This window comes from Orcinus orca, chromosome 12 (genome assembly GCF_937001465.1).
Source record: "Orcinus orca chromosome 12, mOrcOrc1.1, whole genome shotgun sequence".
Classification (NCBI taxonomy): domain Eukaryota; kingdom Metazoa; phylum Chordata; class Mammalia; order Artiodactyla; family Delphinidae; genus Orcinus; species Orcinus orca.
Window position 1 is genome coordinate 14829208 of NC_064570.1, and position 16856 is coordinate 14846063.

The 16856-nt window shown below is 42.5% G+C and overlaps 1 protein-coding gene and 1 long non-coding RNA gene across 9 annotated transcripts in view; one reads left to right on the forward strand and one right to left on the reverse strand.

Annotated features, from left to right (window-relative positions):
* MTHFD1L (methylenetetrahydrofolate dehydrogenase (NADP+ dependent) 1 like) overlaps positions 1-16856 on the reverse strand; it is a 199920-nt gene that overhangs the window by 120940 nt on the left and 62124 nt on the right. For 4 of the 8 annotated variants that reach the window (XR_004476641.2, XM_004263713.4, XM_033404970.2 and 1 more), the window contains exons 17-19: positions 10105-10181; positions 3845-3985; positions 1127-1195 (exon numbers count right to left, since the gene is read on the reverse strand). Coding sequence is in view for 7 of the 8 variants with exons in the window: in XM_004263713.4 (XP_004263761.1) it covers positions 1127-1195; positions 3845-3985; positions 10105-10181 (287 nt within the window). In the remaining variant the exon portion in view is untranslated. Of the gene's footprint in view, positions 1-1126; positions 1196-3844; positions 3986-10104; positions 10182-16856 lie in introns of those variants that run through there. The other 4 variants (XM_049695148.1, XM_049695151.1, XM_049695152.1 and 1 more) reach the window with 4 other exon arrangements.
* LOC125960615 (uncharacterized) overlaps positions 1-16856 on the forward strand; it is a 292168-nt gene that overhangs the window by 80559 nt on the left and 194753 nt on the right. The window lies entirely within an intron of this gene.

Sequence of the window (16856 nt, forward strand, 5' to 3'; positions counted from 1 at the left end):
TCCATTTAATTCTTCGGCAAGTGTTTACTGAGCACTTAATATGTGTGAGGAACTTTCTAGGAGCTGGCGATACGATGGTGAACAAGATGGAAAAAGTCCTGCTCTCATCCTGGTGGGAGGAGAAATACAGTAAACAAAAAAAGAAATAGGGGCTCTCAGATGATATCTTGTAGATATCATGTAGAAAATGACATGTAGAAATGCCATGTAGAAAATAACATGTAGAAATGCCATGTAGAAAATGACAAGAAGGTGGGTTTTGGGCTCGAACCACTGACCAGGTTTGGGGGACGGAACGAGTTGGGAGGAGGTAGGAGGTGGATAGGAATCAAAGATGCTTTTTTTATGCATAACTTTGAAATGCCTTTTACCCACCCTAGCAGCTCGTGGTAACCACACCTACAAGTCTGAAATGCGGAGGTCAGGAGATTCAGAGCCAGAGTTCAAGGGTTATCACATGGCTGATACTGCAGGAAAGCGCAGCTGGAGAAGTGAGAAGAAGGCAGCTAAGGAGACGGAGGAGAGGCCACCGAGAAGGTCCAGGAAAGCAAGGCGTCAAAAGCAAGAGAGCAAGCGCTCCAGAAGGAAAAGCATCGGCTGTGTCAGCCCCCACTGAGCAAGCCATATACAGAAAACGACCTTCTTAAAAAAGCGGAGCACAGCACACTTTCCTAGAAAACATTTCTCAGCATTACTCTGTGTGTGTGCGTGTGTGTGTGTGTGTGTGTACGTTTGAGTTTATTGAATACTCTGCGTTTTGCTTGGAGAGAAAAAAGACAACAAACCTAAACTCCCCAAACTTAAGGATTATGAGAAGCTAAGTCAAAAAAAAAAAAAAAAAAAAAGCAACATAGAAAACATCATGTAAACGTGATGAACATGGCTACACAAGTTACTGAGATATCAGACACTGAGTTTCTAAGTTTCTCCTCTGGCCAATTAGTACTTAATTAGGCAAGATATGAATCATATCAAAGAAGTCTGAGCTTTTGGGGGGATGACCAAGCTGTTATTCTGATGCTCCTCATGGGCTCACATTGGCTGGAAGTGCTCACGTGTGGGAACGCACAAGCAACCTAGTTAGTGCGACTCTGTCGACAATGTCTATGAAATGAAAATCACTTACTTCTAGGGTCTGCATCAGATTTGGTTTTATCGCGTCTTTCATCAGAACAGTCAAAGCACCTGTCACCCCCTGAAGGAAAGGGAGAAAAAAGCCCACTTATTTAGATTATTGACAAAAGATCGTTCGCGCAAGGGTCTCTCAGCCTTTTCTCACCAGCCTACCTCCTAGGTGGGCATCCCCACCGGCCGCCGTCACCTCTGAGCTATAGGTGACACAGTGCTCTTGCCTCTGTCCATGTCTCCTCCACCTGAATGGATGCCAACCCTTCTAAGATGTGATGGGGAAGTAGTAGTCATCGCATTTTTTTTAAAAAAACCTCCTTTGACGGAAATAAGAGGCTTGCCATACCTTTCAATTTGCAACTATGCACATCATGTTTCATTACCAGAGATTACACTGTTGCCCCGAGAAATCAGATGAAGAACAAAAACAAGGCTTGTTACACAGAGGGAACGAAGAAAGGGAAAGGGACGTGTCTAAAGGCACCCATTCTGGTTTCCCACCCTCTCTCGACCTCTCATCCCACAGATAACCGAAGGCACTCAGAACGCTGTTGCATTGGAAAGGCTCCCCCTTTTCTGGCTCTCGTGCTATGTCTGCCTAGAATGGAGCTGATGCCACTTGTACATAGATTGTGGCTGCTTCCTTCCAATCCTATAATGCTTGAGTTGGGCTCTCTCGAAGCTCCCTATCCCATTCCTGGAAAAGAAGAGGTGGAGGAAGAGACACAGCAGGGATGAAGTCGGAGAGCTACTGGGGAAACTATTTGTGCCAAAGAAGGCCACAAAGGGAAGCTTTTTTTAAAAAAAACTCCCTTCCACCTTTTCTAAAGACACTAGGCAAGTATCTTTCAACAGATTAGTCAGTTATGGGAAGGCCATAATACGAGCAAATGCATGTGAACATGGCCCTGAAAAAATAAATGTGGCATGCAACAGATCCTAACAGATAAGGTGGGAGAATCTAGAGACTCTTCAGCTCTCCAAGGTGCATTCGTTTATTACTTTCTCCTTCTATCTCCATCACCAACAATGTTAAGTGTTTCTCTTATATGATCAGTTTCTATTTTTGTATTTTTATAATATTTAATCATTGAAGATTTCTTTAAAAATCAAATTTACTTTCTACTTTATTGCAGAAAATAAACCTTGCAAGAACTGTAACCTTCCTATTATAAATATATGAAGAAATCAGTTACCTTCTGTAAACAAGAAACACAAAAGAAAACTAAAAAGAGTTAACTTTGGGTTTTTTTGGTCCAGATCCAAGAGTTTTATCACAAACCAAAGGAGTAACTTTAGGGAAATATTTGTGGATAAAGTTTCAAACTACTCCTGGCACGTATTTATTGATACCTAAGATTAAGAGGATACAGATAAATATTTATACAGAAACTATTATATGCAAGTTTAGAGACAAATGTTGAGGTGTTGATCATTTTTAAAAAGCAGTACTTTTACAGCAACCTGGGTTTGAGTTTTCTCTTTAAGCCTTATACTAAGCGTTCCATGGGCTGCTGATATAAATGTATCTATTTAATCTACTTGACAAGACTCGAGTCATTCAGATTCATCTCTTCAAAAGAGCCAAAAGGTAACCAAGACATTTTGGCAAAGGTTTAAAATTATATCCCAAGGCCCTGGAATTAATAAAAATATTAATTTGCCTGTCTCCTTTTCACAACTGTTTTTCAATCATCAGTGTGCATTTAAGATTCCATTATGGTACGTGACTCGATATGTGGGAAAGTAAGCTTAAATTTAGAGTAATGGCTGCCTACGTTGTACTAAGTACTATGTGCTTATAAACACGTACAAGCAAATGAAATAGCTACACCACTGACGGGGATTAACAGTAAAGTTGGTTATTAAAAAAAGGAAAAAAGAGGGCTTCCCTGGTGGCGCAGTGGTTGAGAGTCCGCCTGCCGATGCAGGGGACGTGGGTTCGTGCCCCGGTCCGGGAAGATCCCACATGCCGCGGAGCGGCTGGGCCCGTGAGCCATGGCCGCTGAGCCTGCGCGTCCGGAGCCTGTGCTCCGCAACGGGAGAGGCCACAACAGTGAGAGGCCCGCGTACCGCAAAAAAAAAAAAAAGGAAAAAAGATTAGCATGCCAAATTACAAAAAGCACTAAGGAAGGTGGTGGTGTGCCATGAAAGCTTTGTAAGAAGCATCATTCCACGCAACAGAAAGCTACATGAGTAAGAATGATTAAGGCGGAGCTCTGTTTTTATCATGTGAAACCCAAGTCGAAGGCACAAATTTAAACAAGCCAGGGTGCCCAGGGAGCAGGCTGGAGCCAAAAATGTGCCATTTTTAACTTAACCTTCCTTCCATGAAGGTGGAGTCACTTCTTATTCCTTGGAAAGGTGATCTGCCCTCAATTTAAAGCCAGCATAGATCACACTTTTTTAAAAAAGCCACAGGCTGCAGGAGGATGACCGCACCCCAGGCAGAGCAGAGATCACGATTGGAAAGGATGGTGAAAAGCTCACGAAATAGGTTGCATAGGCTTTGGCTGCAGTCAGGCACAAGCATGTTATAAATGCCTGTGAGAACATGATGAAGTTGTAAGACAAACGGGATGGTGAGCAGGAAAACGTGTGCAGAAATTCTCTGAATCCCCATTATTACCCAGTGATGTAAGAGGAAGAAAACCTTCTCCTGATCCCAAAAGAAACAGGGGCAGCGAGCTCTCTGGAGCTTCTGAGATGGACGTACCAAATCACCTGTCGTCACGGGCTGCCCGTTTCTGTCACTGGCCACCACCATTCTGCCCAGCCGCTCCTTCATGTCCGTGAGGCTGTCAGTCAGAGCCAGCACTGCCATGACCTCACTGGCCACAGTGATGTCAAACTGCGCCTGAAAAGGCAAAGCCAAGGTACTGGTCAGCTGCAGCTCCACCTGGATGGCCATTTCCATGGGGATCTGTATTACAGCAATTCCTGCAGGCCCAGGGTTTAACCCTCGATGGGCCGTTCTCAGAGGCACAAGTTTCCAGCACATGCCTGGTCCTGGGATTGGTGCTCCCTAGGGAGGCCACTCCTTCCTCCATTTGCTGTGCTGAGCACGGCCTGGCTGGGCCCCCAATTACGGCAGCTCACGGCGCTATGAGATTTGTTTCTGTAGCACGTTTCAGCCTCGGAATTATTAATGTGATGACGTGATGGACGCACGGCTCCACCAGTGGACTGTAAGTGCCATGAAGGCAGGGACCATTTGGGGAGGGACTGCTCCTGAGTCCCCAGCTTGGAGGCCTGAGTGTGAAATGCGGGAGGCATTCAATGCGTATCAGCAAAATAAAGGAAGAGTCTGCTGCCTACCCCTGCTGTTATTTACGTGTGTCAAGGGGGATGCACGTGTCTGCCCAGCGAAGAGGTAAGCAGCAGATCGTGAAAAAAGAGGGTTCTGAGGCCAGTCTCCCAGACTTAGAGCTCAGCACAGCAGTGAGGAGACCCTCGACTTCTGTCATCCCCCCAGTCACAAGGTGACATGGAATCAGTTCTGAGCTGTCCACGGAGGCTTGGCCACATCAGATCATGAATTGTCCAGCCACGAATGCCGGAGAGCGTCTACTTCCTGAGAAATGTCCCTGGCCTTCCTATTCCCGCTCCTGGCTCTGATTCCAAGCTGGACACAATCCAACAGGAACCAAAAGAGACACAAGGACCCCGCATATCCTCCCCCTCCGAATTCAGCCACCGGACAAAACCGCTTCATTACACTCCTTCCCAAGGGGCATGTGAGCCAGACAAGTTCAGTCTTACATAGGAAATGGCTGTGCCCTGGAGGGATCACCTCAGGAGATATTTTATTGTCCATTTCCGGCACCCACAAGAAAGGAAGTGAAGGAAAGAAGGAGCTTTCTGGCTACTTCCTGGTTGAGATTTCAGTAGTCACTCATTTACTGAAAACACATTACCTGAAAGGCAAATGCACCTATACTCAACTATTATATTCTCAATATAACCCATTCCAAATCTCAGTGGTTTTTCATTGTATGAAATTTAGGGTTTTCTACACCACCATTCCATTAAAAACAGTACATATGAAAAGTAACTAAAAGTGATGAGACTTTCTGCACAAAACCTGAGGCTAGAAATATTCTTAAAATATTAACTGTGTGGGCTTCTCCGGTGGCACAGTGGTTGAGAGTCCGCCTGCCGATGCAGGGGACACGGGTCCATGCCCCAGTCCGGGAAGATCCCACATGCCACGGAGCGGCTGGGCCCGTGAGCCATGGCCGCTGAGCCTGCGCGTCCGGAGCCTGTGCTCCGCAACGGGAGAGGCCACAACAGTGAGAGGCCCGCGTACCGAAAAAAAAAAAAAAATTAACTGTGTAAGTGATAAGTGGAATGTATAACACCCATAAGTTCTTCATTTGTAATCGTTACAATTTCAAAAGTTTGCATCTCTAGCAACATCAAAATGAAACAAGGATCAATATAAATATAGTTACTCATTTTGTGCCTGAATGGTACAGCTAATAGAGGGCTGCTCACTTTTGTTTTGCAAATAAAATATTTCTAAATCACATAAAGGTGTAGATGAGATTATTCTTATTGTTTATCACAGATTTAGACAAAAGACAAAAAGCCATGTTGACAAGGATGCGAATCCCCTTTGACTCTGCAAGTGTGGATCTGTTTATCATGTGTATGTTACAGCTTATTTATGATAGCCCAACACTGCAAACACCCTAAGTGTCCATTAACAGAGAAATGGTTGTATCTATTATGGTACATCTACAAGATGTGGTATCATATAGGCATTAAAAAAATGATGCTATAGGGAATTCCCTGGCGGTACAGTGATTTGGACTCCGTACTTTCACTGCCAAGGGTCCGGGTTCGATTCCTGGTTGGGGAACTAAGATCCCACGAGCTGTGTGGTCTCACAAGCCAAAAAAGATGATATAGATCGACATTTACTGACATAAAAAGATGTTCTCAATAGTTTTAAGGTTAAAAAAAGCAGGTAAACCTCTTAGATATAATCCCTTCTTACTTAACAATATGTATGCATAAAGCAATATAGAACATAACCTTGGACAAGTCACTTAACACAATATGGCAACTTTTCTCATTTGCAAACCAGATTTACAAACTAAATGTGCTCACGTATGTAATGGGCCTACCAATAAAAGGCACAAAATAGGCATTCAGATCACAGCAATTGTTAATCCTGCATCTCTCTAGTGCCAAGATAGAGTACAAAAATACGCAGAGAAAATGTGAAGGAATTTCCTTACTATTCCTCTTCTGAAATCAGAAGTCACTGATTTCAGAAAGTGAACAGCTTTCCAGCTTCCATGTTATGTGTTTTTACACATATAAACATGTATGCTGGCTTTTTCTTAACATAAACTGGATTACGCTATATTCATTTTAGTCCAAATTCTTTTAACGTGTGTTTTTTTTCTTTTCCAAGATTTGATTTTATTATTTTTTTGAATTTTATTTTATTTATTTTTTTATACAGCAGGTTCTTATTAGTTATTTTATACATATCAGTGTATACATGTCAATCCCAATCTCCCAGTTCATCCCATCACCCCCCCACCACCACCACTTTCCCCCCTTGGTGTCCATACGTTTGTATGGACAAACCTTCAATTTCACAATCTGTATGAGAGCTCCATGTCACTCCCCCGATATACACTTTATCATTTTCAACGGCTACCTGTTTCTGTTGTGCAAAAGGATACACCAAATATATGTAATCACCCCTAACGATGAACACTGGATTGCTTCCAATGTTCACCATTACAAAAAATGCTGCAATTAGTATCCTATATTATAGATTTCTTTTTGTACCTGAGTAAATATTCCCCTCTTTTTAAGAAAAATCTGTAGTCCTGAAGTTAGAACTGTTCTGACATTTCAAATTTTAAATACTGACAAACTATCATCCAAAAGGCTTTACAATTTATATTCTCACTAATACTGTATAAAAGTCTCTATGTCTTTGCATCCTCACTAACGTTTAATATTAATTTATTTATGTTTTAATGAGCTCATAGATAAGTCTTATTATCTTCTACTTATCCTATTCATTTCTTTAGTATAGATTTATTGAACACCTACTACTCCTATGTAACAAAGTCCTATGCACTGAGAATACAGCAGTGAACAAAACATACCAAAACCCCTGCCCTTATGAAACTCACATCTTAGTGGGGGGAGGCAGAAAATAAAAAAATAAGTAAGGATAGCAGGGAAAGAAAGAGGGAGCTTGGGGACAGGCAGGTGCAGTTTTAAAGAAGGTGACCAGTGAAGGCCTTACTGAGAGCAGTATTTGAGGTATTAATTTATGGAAATTCTTTTTATGCTTGGCACTTTAACCCGTTGTTATATTTATACTGCGAATAACCTCTCCCAGACTCTTACTGGTCTTTTACTGATTTTGTAAATCATTTTTCCATATGGAAGATTTTAATTTTTATTTATGTCAAAATTATCTATTCGTTAGAGTTTCTGCTTTTTATGTCAGTGCCAATTCTACTAGGCCAAACTACTGTTTGACTTATGCCAGCTTATTTTGTATTTTCTGTTCCAAATTTTTTTTTCTTTCTACTCAAGGATTCTAGATTGAAAATCCTGTCCCTTCAGAACTCCAAATCGGTTTTCCCAGTGTCACCTTGCATTCAGTGCTGTCAATGAGAAGTCTGATGACAATCTGAATCTTACTCCTTTGTGACTCATCAAGACGTTTTTCCTCTCTGGCAGCTCTTTGGAATTTTTTTTTTACCCTTAGTGTTGTGAAATTTCAACATTATGTGTCTGGGTGTAAGTCTACTTCATTTATGCCGCTCAGCACTTGTTAAGTCTTTTAATATGAAAATTCTAAATTTTCCTTAAAGTCAATAAATTCCCTTTTTATTATTTCCTCAAATACATTCTTCCCTACATTCTCTGTTACTTTCACCGGTAACTTGAGATGAGTATTAGGGCTTCTCGGTGTGTCTCGTATGTCTCTTGGTTTTTCCTCTATATTTTCTATGGTTTTCCTTTTGGTAGAATGTTCTGAGAGAGTTTCTTAGATGGAACTTCCTCTCTCATTCAGATAACCCTATTCTTATTCAATCTACTAACTGGATTTTTACTTTGACACTACAGTTTTATTTCCAAGATTTTAACCCATTTTTTTTCCACAACAGCTAATTCTCAATCCTTGTAGGACAGTTCCCTTAAGCCTCTGAGAATACTGATGGTAATCTCTTCAAAGTCCCCCCCCACCCCGCCACCATCTGATCTGCAATCTTGTCTAGGGCATCTAAGCTTCTCTTTACTGCGTCTGGTGTCCATGTTCATGATATGTGTTTTCCTTTAATACAGACGATTCCTGGCTTTGATGCTCCCTTTTCCTTGTCTGGGGACCTGATTTCTGACAACCTCACCCTGTCTCTAGACATTCAAGAGAGTAGGACATAGGACATGCTGCTCCTTGGCTTCCCGTCCTGCAGTCTCTCACAGGATTAGTCCTGAGGTTGCCCACTGTGCAAATGACAAAAGGCGCCCTCTCCTAAGTGTCACAATATACTGCTTTTCCTGGCACCAGATGCTTTTCACTGCCAGCCAGGAAGCACGGTACACAAGCGAATCTGTGACTTTGATGTGAGCCGCCCCCCACGGCTGGGCCCCAAGGCTGAGACCAATGTACCACTGGCTGTGTCTCAACACAGGTGTCCCAGGAAGGTGCCTGTGCACCAGTTTTTTTGGGAGCTGTCCCCATCCCTCTCCTGTATCTGCGAAGTAGGGTATCTAACGCCTTTGAATTTAGCAACCCCCTCCAATACTTCCACCATATTTTGGTTTGTGCTTTTCTCCACCCATCCAATTCCATCTTCCTATCTTTCAGAAGCTTCCCCAAAGAGTATGGCCATGACTCTGGTTTTCTAGCAAGGATACCGACTATTTGAAATCTGTCTGTGTGTGCAAGTTTCAGGATTTGCAGGAGGGATGGAATAGGGGCTTAGCTTGTCTTCTCGATTCCATCCTCATATTCACTTTTTAAATTTTAATTTTTTTAAGTTGAAGTATAGTTGATTTACAATGTTGTGTTAATTTCTGCTGTACAGCAAAGTGATCCAGTTTTATACACACACACACACACACACACACACACACACACACACACACACACATTCTTTTTTATATTCTTTTCCATTATGGTTTCTCACAGGGTATTGAATATAGTTCCCTGTGCTATAGCGTAGGACCTTGTTGTTCAGATTCACTTTTTAATTCAAATATTTCAAAAGATCCAAAAGTCTACTTGGTATGAGGACTGAATACTATAGTAAAAGTGATTCTTTTTAGGTTAATAAAAACTTAACAATGTAAAGGCCATAAATCTAAAAGTGTCTTAAGCTATAAAGTTTACTACAAAAAAATAATAATTTAGAGGCCTGCCAGGCCTGGCTGAAAAATCATAGAATGAATTTATATCCACTAAGCACCATCACCCCATCCTGGAGACCTATTAAGATGAAGGTGGACATCATAATCTATCTTCTACATTTTCTGGATTTGGGTAATAAGACATTATCCTTAACAGCTTCTCAGGCTATTAAGTCAAATAATTGGGTGTTTATTCTTTGGTTTATGAAACGTGAGTAATGTGTCTGAGATTTTCATTTTTCAGTTGTTATGCAGATATAGTACGAACTGGGTGGGTTCGTACTATTTTATATCTAACGTATAAAATACGTTAGAATGTATATTCAAGGGATACCCTGAATGGCTCTTACCAGAAACACAACTAAAATCACACAGAAAAAGGATGGCAAAATAATATTGGAGACTTTCTGTCTCCTGATGATTTCCCAGTCCTGCTGAGGGACTGGAAGAAATACCTTGACTCATCAGGGGCCCACTGGTTACTGTGGGTGGAAGAACAAGAAGAGAAGTGTGGAGAAACAGCTTCTGGGCCGCTTTAAGTGCAAGAGCAGAGTCCTCCCTGGAGAAAACACCACCTACCTGCCGAGAAAAGCCCTTCTCTGTGTTTCCCTGCCCGATGGTTATTTTTCGTAGAAATCGGTCATTTGTATCCATGACTGGAAGAGAAGAGAACAGAGCATCAACGAGCAGGGACTGGCTGCCCCGTGTGTGTCTGGCATTATTCTGGGTGTTGCAGAGGCAGCAGAGAGCAAGAGCTAAGGTTTGGCTTCCCTGAGCTGATGATCCCGTGGGAGGATCACAGAAAGGGGTCAAATAAACTAGGGATCACCCAGCTAGGAAACCAAGGAGGGGATATGACGGCGTGTGTCGGGAAGGGGTCTGGGGTGGGGTGCCGTTTTGAACAGGCAGTAAGGAAAAGCATTTCTGAAGGAGTGTCCTTTTTACACTGAAACCTGAGGCACAAGAAGAAGCCAATTAAGTCTCTCTGAAGGTTAAACATTGAACGAACATCTGACCCACCACTTCCAGGTATATATCCAACAGAACTGGAAGCAGCTATTGCATACCCACGATCATAGCAGCATTATTCACAACAGCCAAGAGGTGGAAACAGCAAAGTGTCTGCTGACAAATGAACAGATAAACAAAATGTGGTATAGACATACAATGGAATGTTATACAGTCATAAAATGAGTGAACGTTTGATATATTATGATACAACATGGACGGACGTTGAAAACATTATGCATGATGAAATAAACCAGATACGGTATGATTCCACTTGTATGGGGTTCTTAGAATAGGCAAATTTATAGAGACAGAGAGTAGAATGGTGACTACCAGGGGCTGAGGGGACGTGAGGACTTATTATTGAGGGAGGGTTGAGGATGATGAAAAGGTTTGGGGTGTAGTTAGTGGTGATGGTGTAACCATCCCAAGCCTTGGCCTATATGCCATTCGTGGCATATATTTAATGCCATGAATTGCACACTTATGAATGATTCAGATGATATGCTATGTATATTTTACCATATAAAAAAACCCCAAATAAATAAAGTAGTATATGTGGGGGAAGAAGTCAATGATGATTCCAGTAAGTATCAATTCTCTTTACTCTTTTCACTGGCCTGTATGAATTGCACCGATTTACATTTTGTTTGTGAAAACCAAATCTACAATGCCAGAAAGTAAAGCCAGAAGGACACAGACTTCACTAATAATTTATACTGCATCAAACAGCAAGCCGTCCACACTGACAACTTAGATCCAATTTACTAAATGTTTAACACGGCTCTGACAAAAACGGTGGCGGGAATTGTGTATTTGGGGACTACAAGCATCTGTAGGATGAAATTGTGAACGTTTTCTTCCACACACAAGGCACGGACAGACCTGCCAGCCTCGCCCGCCTCTGCTGCTCCCTGACTCGCCGCCGGCCTCTTTCTCTACATACAGTACTCTCCTCTCGGGACTTCCCTGGGGGCGCAGTGGTTAAGAATCTGCCTGCCAATGTAGGGGACACGGGTTCGATCCCTGGTCTGGGAAGATCCCACATGCCGCGGAGCAACTAAGCCCGGGGGCCGACACAACTACTGAGCCCACATGCCACAACTACTGAAGCCCGTGCGCCTAGAGCCCGTGCTCCACAACAAGAGAAGCCACCGCAATGAGAAGCCTGCGCGCCGCATCTAGAGAAAGCCCACACACAGCAACGAAGACCCAACGCAGCCAAAGAAAACTCCCAAAATCAAAAACAAACAGACCCTCTCCTTTCTCACACATACATATATACGTTCATATTACCGCACATTCATACGGGCACCCAGGCAACCCTCCTCAAGCACACAGAAACCTCTCTATGACTTTAAGGCATAAGCAGAGGGCACACAGAGAAAGGAATGCCTCTCACTATTATCACTAGCTAGTACTTTATTCCCAAGACCAATGGTGCAGAATCATATAAAGTAAAAATAATTCCTACTCTCATGTGTAGTATACACAATCTTAATGTGATCTTTTTATTGGTATTTCAGCTGGTTTTTATTTAGCGAAGAAAACACAAACGAGAACCGCCCCCCCCCCCCCAAAAAAAAACTTAGTAAGATCCACTACAATCAGCGGCGTCAGGAGGCCACCTGTGCGTTTATTAGCTCAGCCCTGGCGGAACAGGGCGTCTCACCAGGCTTTTGATGTCCACGGAAAGACGTGTGAAATGACAGAGATACATAAAAGAAATGTGAAGATTAAATTCTGATACACAAGAAAGATGGATAACAGAAAGTAACGCTAAGTTAGTATACGGAATTCCTGCCCTCTAAGTGGTAGAGGTGAAGATGGAATGAGAAACATACTTGTTCATTTCAGGGCTATTTACTGAGGGCCAATTTTGTGGCAGGTCCTGTGAGAGCTGTACAGGGATACAAAGATGGACAAGACCTCATTCTCTGATGGAAGGCACTCACTGGCAAGGGGAGAGATGGAGACTGCAGGTAGGCGTGGAGGGGGGACCCTGCAGAGGGGAGAGATCTGGATTTTCACTCTTTGCCCTAGACGGTCCCTTTAGGACTACACCGCTCTGTTTTGAGGAGCATCCAGCGTGTTCCTAGTGGCTTGTTAAAACAACCAGCACCAGCTCAGGGACCGGGAAATACAGGGTAGGACATCGAGGCTAGGCCCACTACTTTGGCTTTGGCAGAAGTGTACTGATTCCCTGCAAGGCTGTAGGGGACTGCTGGGAACCCGTAACTGGATGTCAGTTCCCTGGAGACTGAGGCTTCTTGGTCTTCGGTCTAACGGCCTGTGAGGCCCCAGGGGTTCTGATACTCAGAAAAGGAGGGTTCACATCCTTCGAGGAACAGTAAAATGACTTGATGTCCACTGTTTCTTCTGCTTATACTATGTGTTTCTGGCTCCCAGTTCCACCCTGTTACTACACACTTAATGAGGCCTTCAAGCTAGTGACGGGAAGCATAGGAGAAAACAACCACGAGTTAAATTTCTTACAAAGGATGAAAGGGAAGAGGCGAGCATTCAATATGCGACATCTATGGTCTCAGAAGAGTTTTTTAGCCCCATGTGGTCACTGAGTGTCCCCTCTGCAGTTATCAAATTATAAAAGCATCTAATCTCACCCAAAGGCCATACTCTTTCTAGCTCTAAGCCAATACTGTCTTTAAAAAAAAGAACAACAACAAAGAAACCTTACTTTTTATTTATTTTTATTTTCTTTTTGCGGTACGTGGGCCTCTCACTGCTGTGGCCTCTCCCGCCGCGGAGCACAGGCTCCGGACGCGCAGGCTCAGCGGCCACGGCTCACGGGCCCAGCCGCTCCGCGGCATGTGGGATCCTCCCGGACTGGGGCACGAACCCGTGTCCCCTGCATCGGCAGGCGGACTCCCAACCACAGCGCCACCAGGGAAGCCCCAAAACCTTACTATTAAATGACCTCAATCTATTTGATGGAGAGTCCTATTTCTTATATTAATTCATGGGAATAAGAGCCAAACTAGCTATCAAACGTCATTCCAAACTCCTCTGACCTAGGTGGCTTGTCTATAGCAATAATTGGCACTTTAGTGCCCTAAACAATAATACAATTCTAGTATTTATCTGGAGTAATTTTTTAACGTTATCACTCACATTAAAAGTGATTTGCAACTATGGTATGCTTTAGTCCTTTCATGCTTCTTGGGGAGAAAGCAATCTGCAAGGTGGCCCTGGGTACATGTGAGGGATTGTGTAGCCTTTCTTTTTCTAAGAAGCACTTAGGAATGGGTGGCCCCATTTCTGGTGGCTGCCTCAGCTGGAGCCACAATGCAGATGCGGAAGAACGCCCCTTGTGTAAAAATTTCTTTTTTAGCATATCCCCATGCTAGGTTTAAAATACACTGATTTCCAGGGCTTCCCTGGTGGTGCAGTGGTTAAGAATCTGCCTGCCAATGCAGGGGACACGGGTTCAATCCCTGGTCTAGGAATATCCCACATGCCGCAGAGCAACTAAGCCTGTGCACCACAACCACTGAGCCTGCACTCTAGAGACTGTGAGCCACAACTACTGAAGCCCGTGCGCCTAGAGCCCATGCTCCGCAACAAGAGAAGCCACCGCGATGAGAAGCCGACACACCACAATGAAGAGTAGCCCCTGCTCGCTGCAACTAGAGAAAGCCCGCGCGCAGCAACGAAGACCCAATGCAGACAAAAATAAATTAATTAAACAAATTAATTAAAAAAAAAATACCGATTTCCACCTGCATTAATTTTTTATTCACAAAAACGTTTTAAAGAGTAACACAAACTCACAAATGCCTTGAAAAAGCTGACTATGCATTTCAGATATAATGGTATAGTAATAATTAATCCTAGTTATAAAAAAAAAGTTAGGACTTCCCTGGTGGCGCAGTGGTTAAGAGTCCACCTGCCAATGCAGGGGACACCGGTTCGAGCCCTGCTCCGAGAAGATCCCACATGACGCGGAGCAATGAAGTCCGTGCGCTGCAACTACTAAGCCTGTGGTCTACTGTCCACGAGCCACAACTACTGAGCCGGCATGCCTAGACCCCGTGCTCTGCAACAAGAGAAGCCACCGCAACTATAAGCTCGTAAGAAATCGCAACAAACAGTAGCCCTTGCTCGCCGCAACTAGAGAAAGCCCCTGCACAGCAATGAAGACCCAATGCAGCCAAAAAAAAAAAAGGTAGTAGACTTCCCAATAAAATGCTGAACATATTCATATCGGTAATTAAAAATGATGTTGGGGGCTTCCCAGGTGGCGCAGTGGTTGAGAGTCCGCCTGTTGATGCAGGGGACATGGGTTTGTGCCCTGGTCCAGGAAGATCCCACATGCCGCGGAGCAGCTGGGCCCATGAGCCATGGCCACTGAGCCTGCACGTCTGGAGCCTGTGCTCCACAACGGGAGAGGCCACAACAGTGAGAGGCCCAGGAGTACTGCAAAAAAAAAAAAAAAAGATCAGAGCAGAAATAAATGAAATAGAAACAAAGAAAACAATAGCAAGGATCAATAAAACTAAAAGCTGGTTCTTTGAGAAAATAAACAAAATTAATAAACCATTAGCCAGACTCATCAAGAAAAAGAGGGAGAGGACTCAAATCAATAAAATTAGACACAAAAAAGAAGTTACAAAGACACTGCAGAAATACAAAGCATCCTAAGAGACTGCTACAAGCAACTCTATGCCAATAAAATGGACAACCTAGAAGAAATGGACAAATTCTTAGAAAGGTATAACCTCTCAAGACTGAACCAGGAAGAAATAGAAAATATGAACAGACAAATCACAAGTAATGAAATTGAAACTGTGATTAAAAATCTTCCAACAAACAAAAGTCCAGGACCAGGTGGCTTCACAGGTGAATTCTATCAAACATTTAGAGAAGAACTAAACACCCATCCTTCTCAAACTCTTCCAAAAATTGCAGAGGAAAGAACACTCCCAAACTCATTCTATGAGGTCACCATCACCCTGATACCAAAACCAGACAAAGATACTACAAAAACAGAAAATTACAGAACAATATCACTGATGAATAGAGATGCAAAAATCCTCAACAAAATACTAGCAAACAGAATCCAACAACACATTAAAAGGATCATACATGATGATCAAGTGGGGTTTATCCCAGGGATAAAAGGATTCTTCAATATACACAAATCAATCAATGTGATACACCATACTAACAAATTGAAGAATAAAAAGCATATGATCATCTCAATAGCTGCAGAAAAAGCTTTTGACAAAATTCAACACCCACTTATGATAAAAACTCTCCAGAAAGTGGGCACAAAGGGAACTTACCTCGACATAATAAAGGCCATATATGACAAACCCACAGCAAACATCATTCTCAATGGTGAAAAACTGAAAGCATTTCCTATAAGATCAGGAACAAGACAAGGATGTCCACTCTCACCACTATTATTCAACATAGTTTTAGAAGTCCTAGCCATGGCAATCAGAGAAGAAAAAGAAATAAAAGGAATCCAAATTGGAAAAGAAGAAGTAAAACTGTCACTGTTTGCAGGTGACATGATACTATACATAGAGAATCCTAAAGATGGCATCAGAAAACTATTAGAGCTAATCAATGAATTTGGTAAAGTTGCAGGATACAAAATTAATGCATAGAAATCTCTTGCATTCCTATACACTAATGATGAAAAATTTAAAAGAGAAATTAAGGAAACACTCCCATTTACCATTGCAACAAAAAGAATAAAATACCTAGGAAAAAACCTACCTAGGGAGACAATAGACCTGTATGCAGAAAACTATAAGACACTGATGAAAGAAATTAAAGATGACACAAACAGATGGAGAGATATACCATGTTCTTGGATTGGAAGAATCAATATTGTGAAAATGACTATACTACCCAAAGCAATTTACAGAGTCAATGCAATCCCTATCAAATTACCAATGGCATTTTTTACAGAACTAGAAGAAAAAATCTTAAAATCTGTATGGAGACACAAAAGACCCCGAAAAGCCAAAGCAGTCTTGAGGGAAAAAAACAGAGCTGGAGGAATCAGACTTGCTGATTTCGGACTATACTACAAAGCTACAGTAATCAAGACAATATGGTACTGGCACAAAAACAGAAACACAGATCAATGGAACAAGATAAAAGCCCAGAGAGAAACTCATGCACCTATGGTCAACTAATCTATGACAAAGGAGGCAAGGATATACAATGGAGAAAAGAAAGTCTCTTCAATAAGTGATGCTGGGAAAACTGGACAGCTACATGTGAAAGAATGAAATTAGAACACTCCCTAACACCATACACAAAAATAAACTCAAAATGGATTAGAG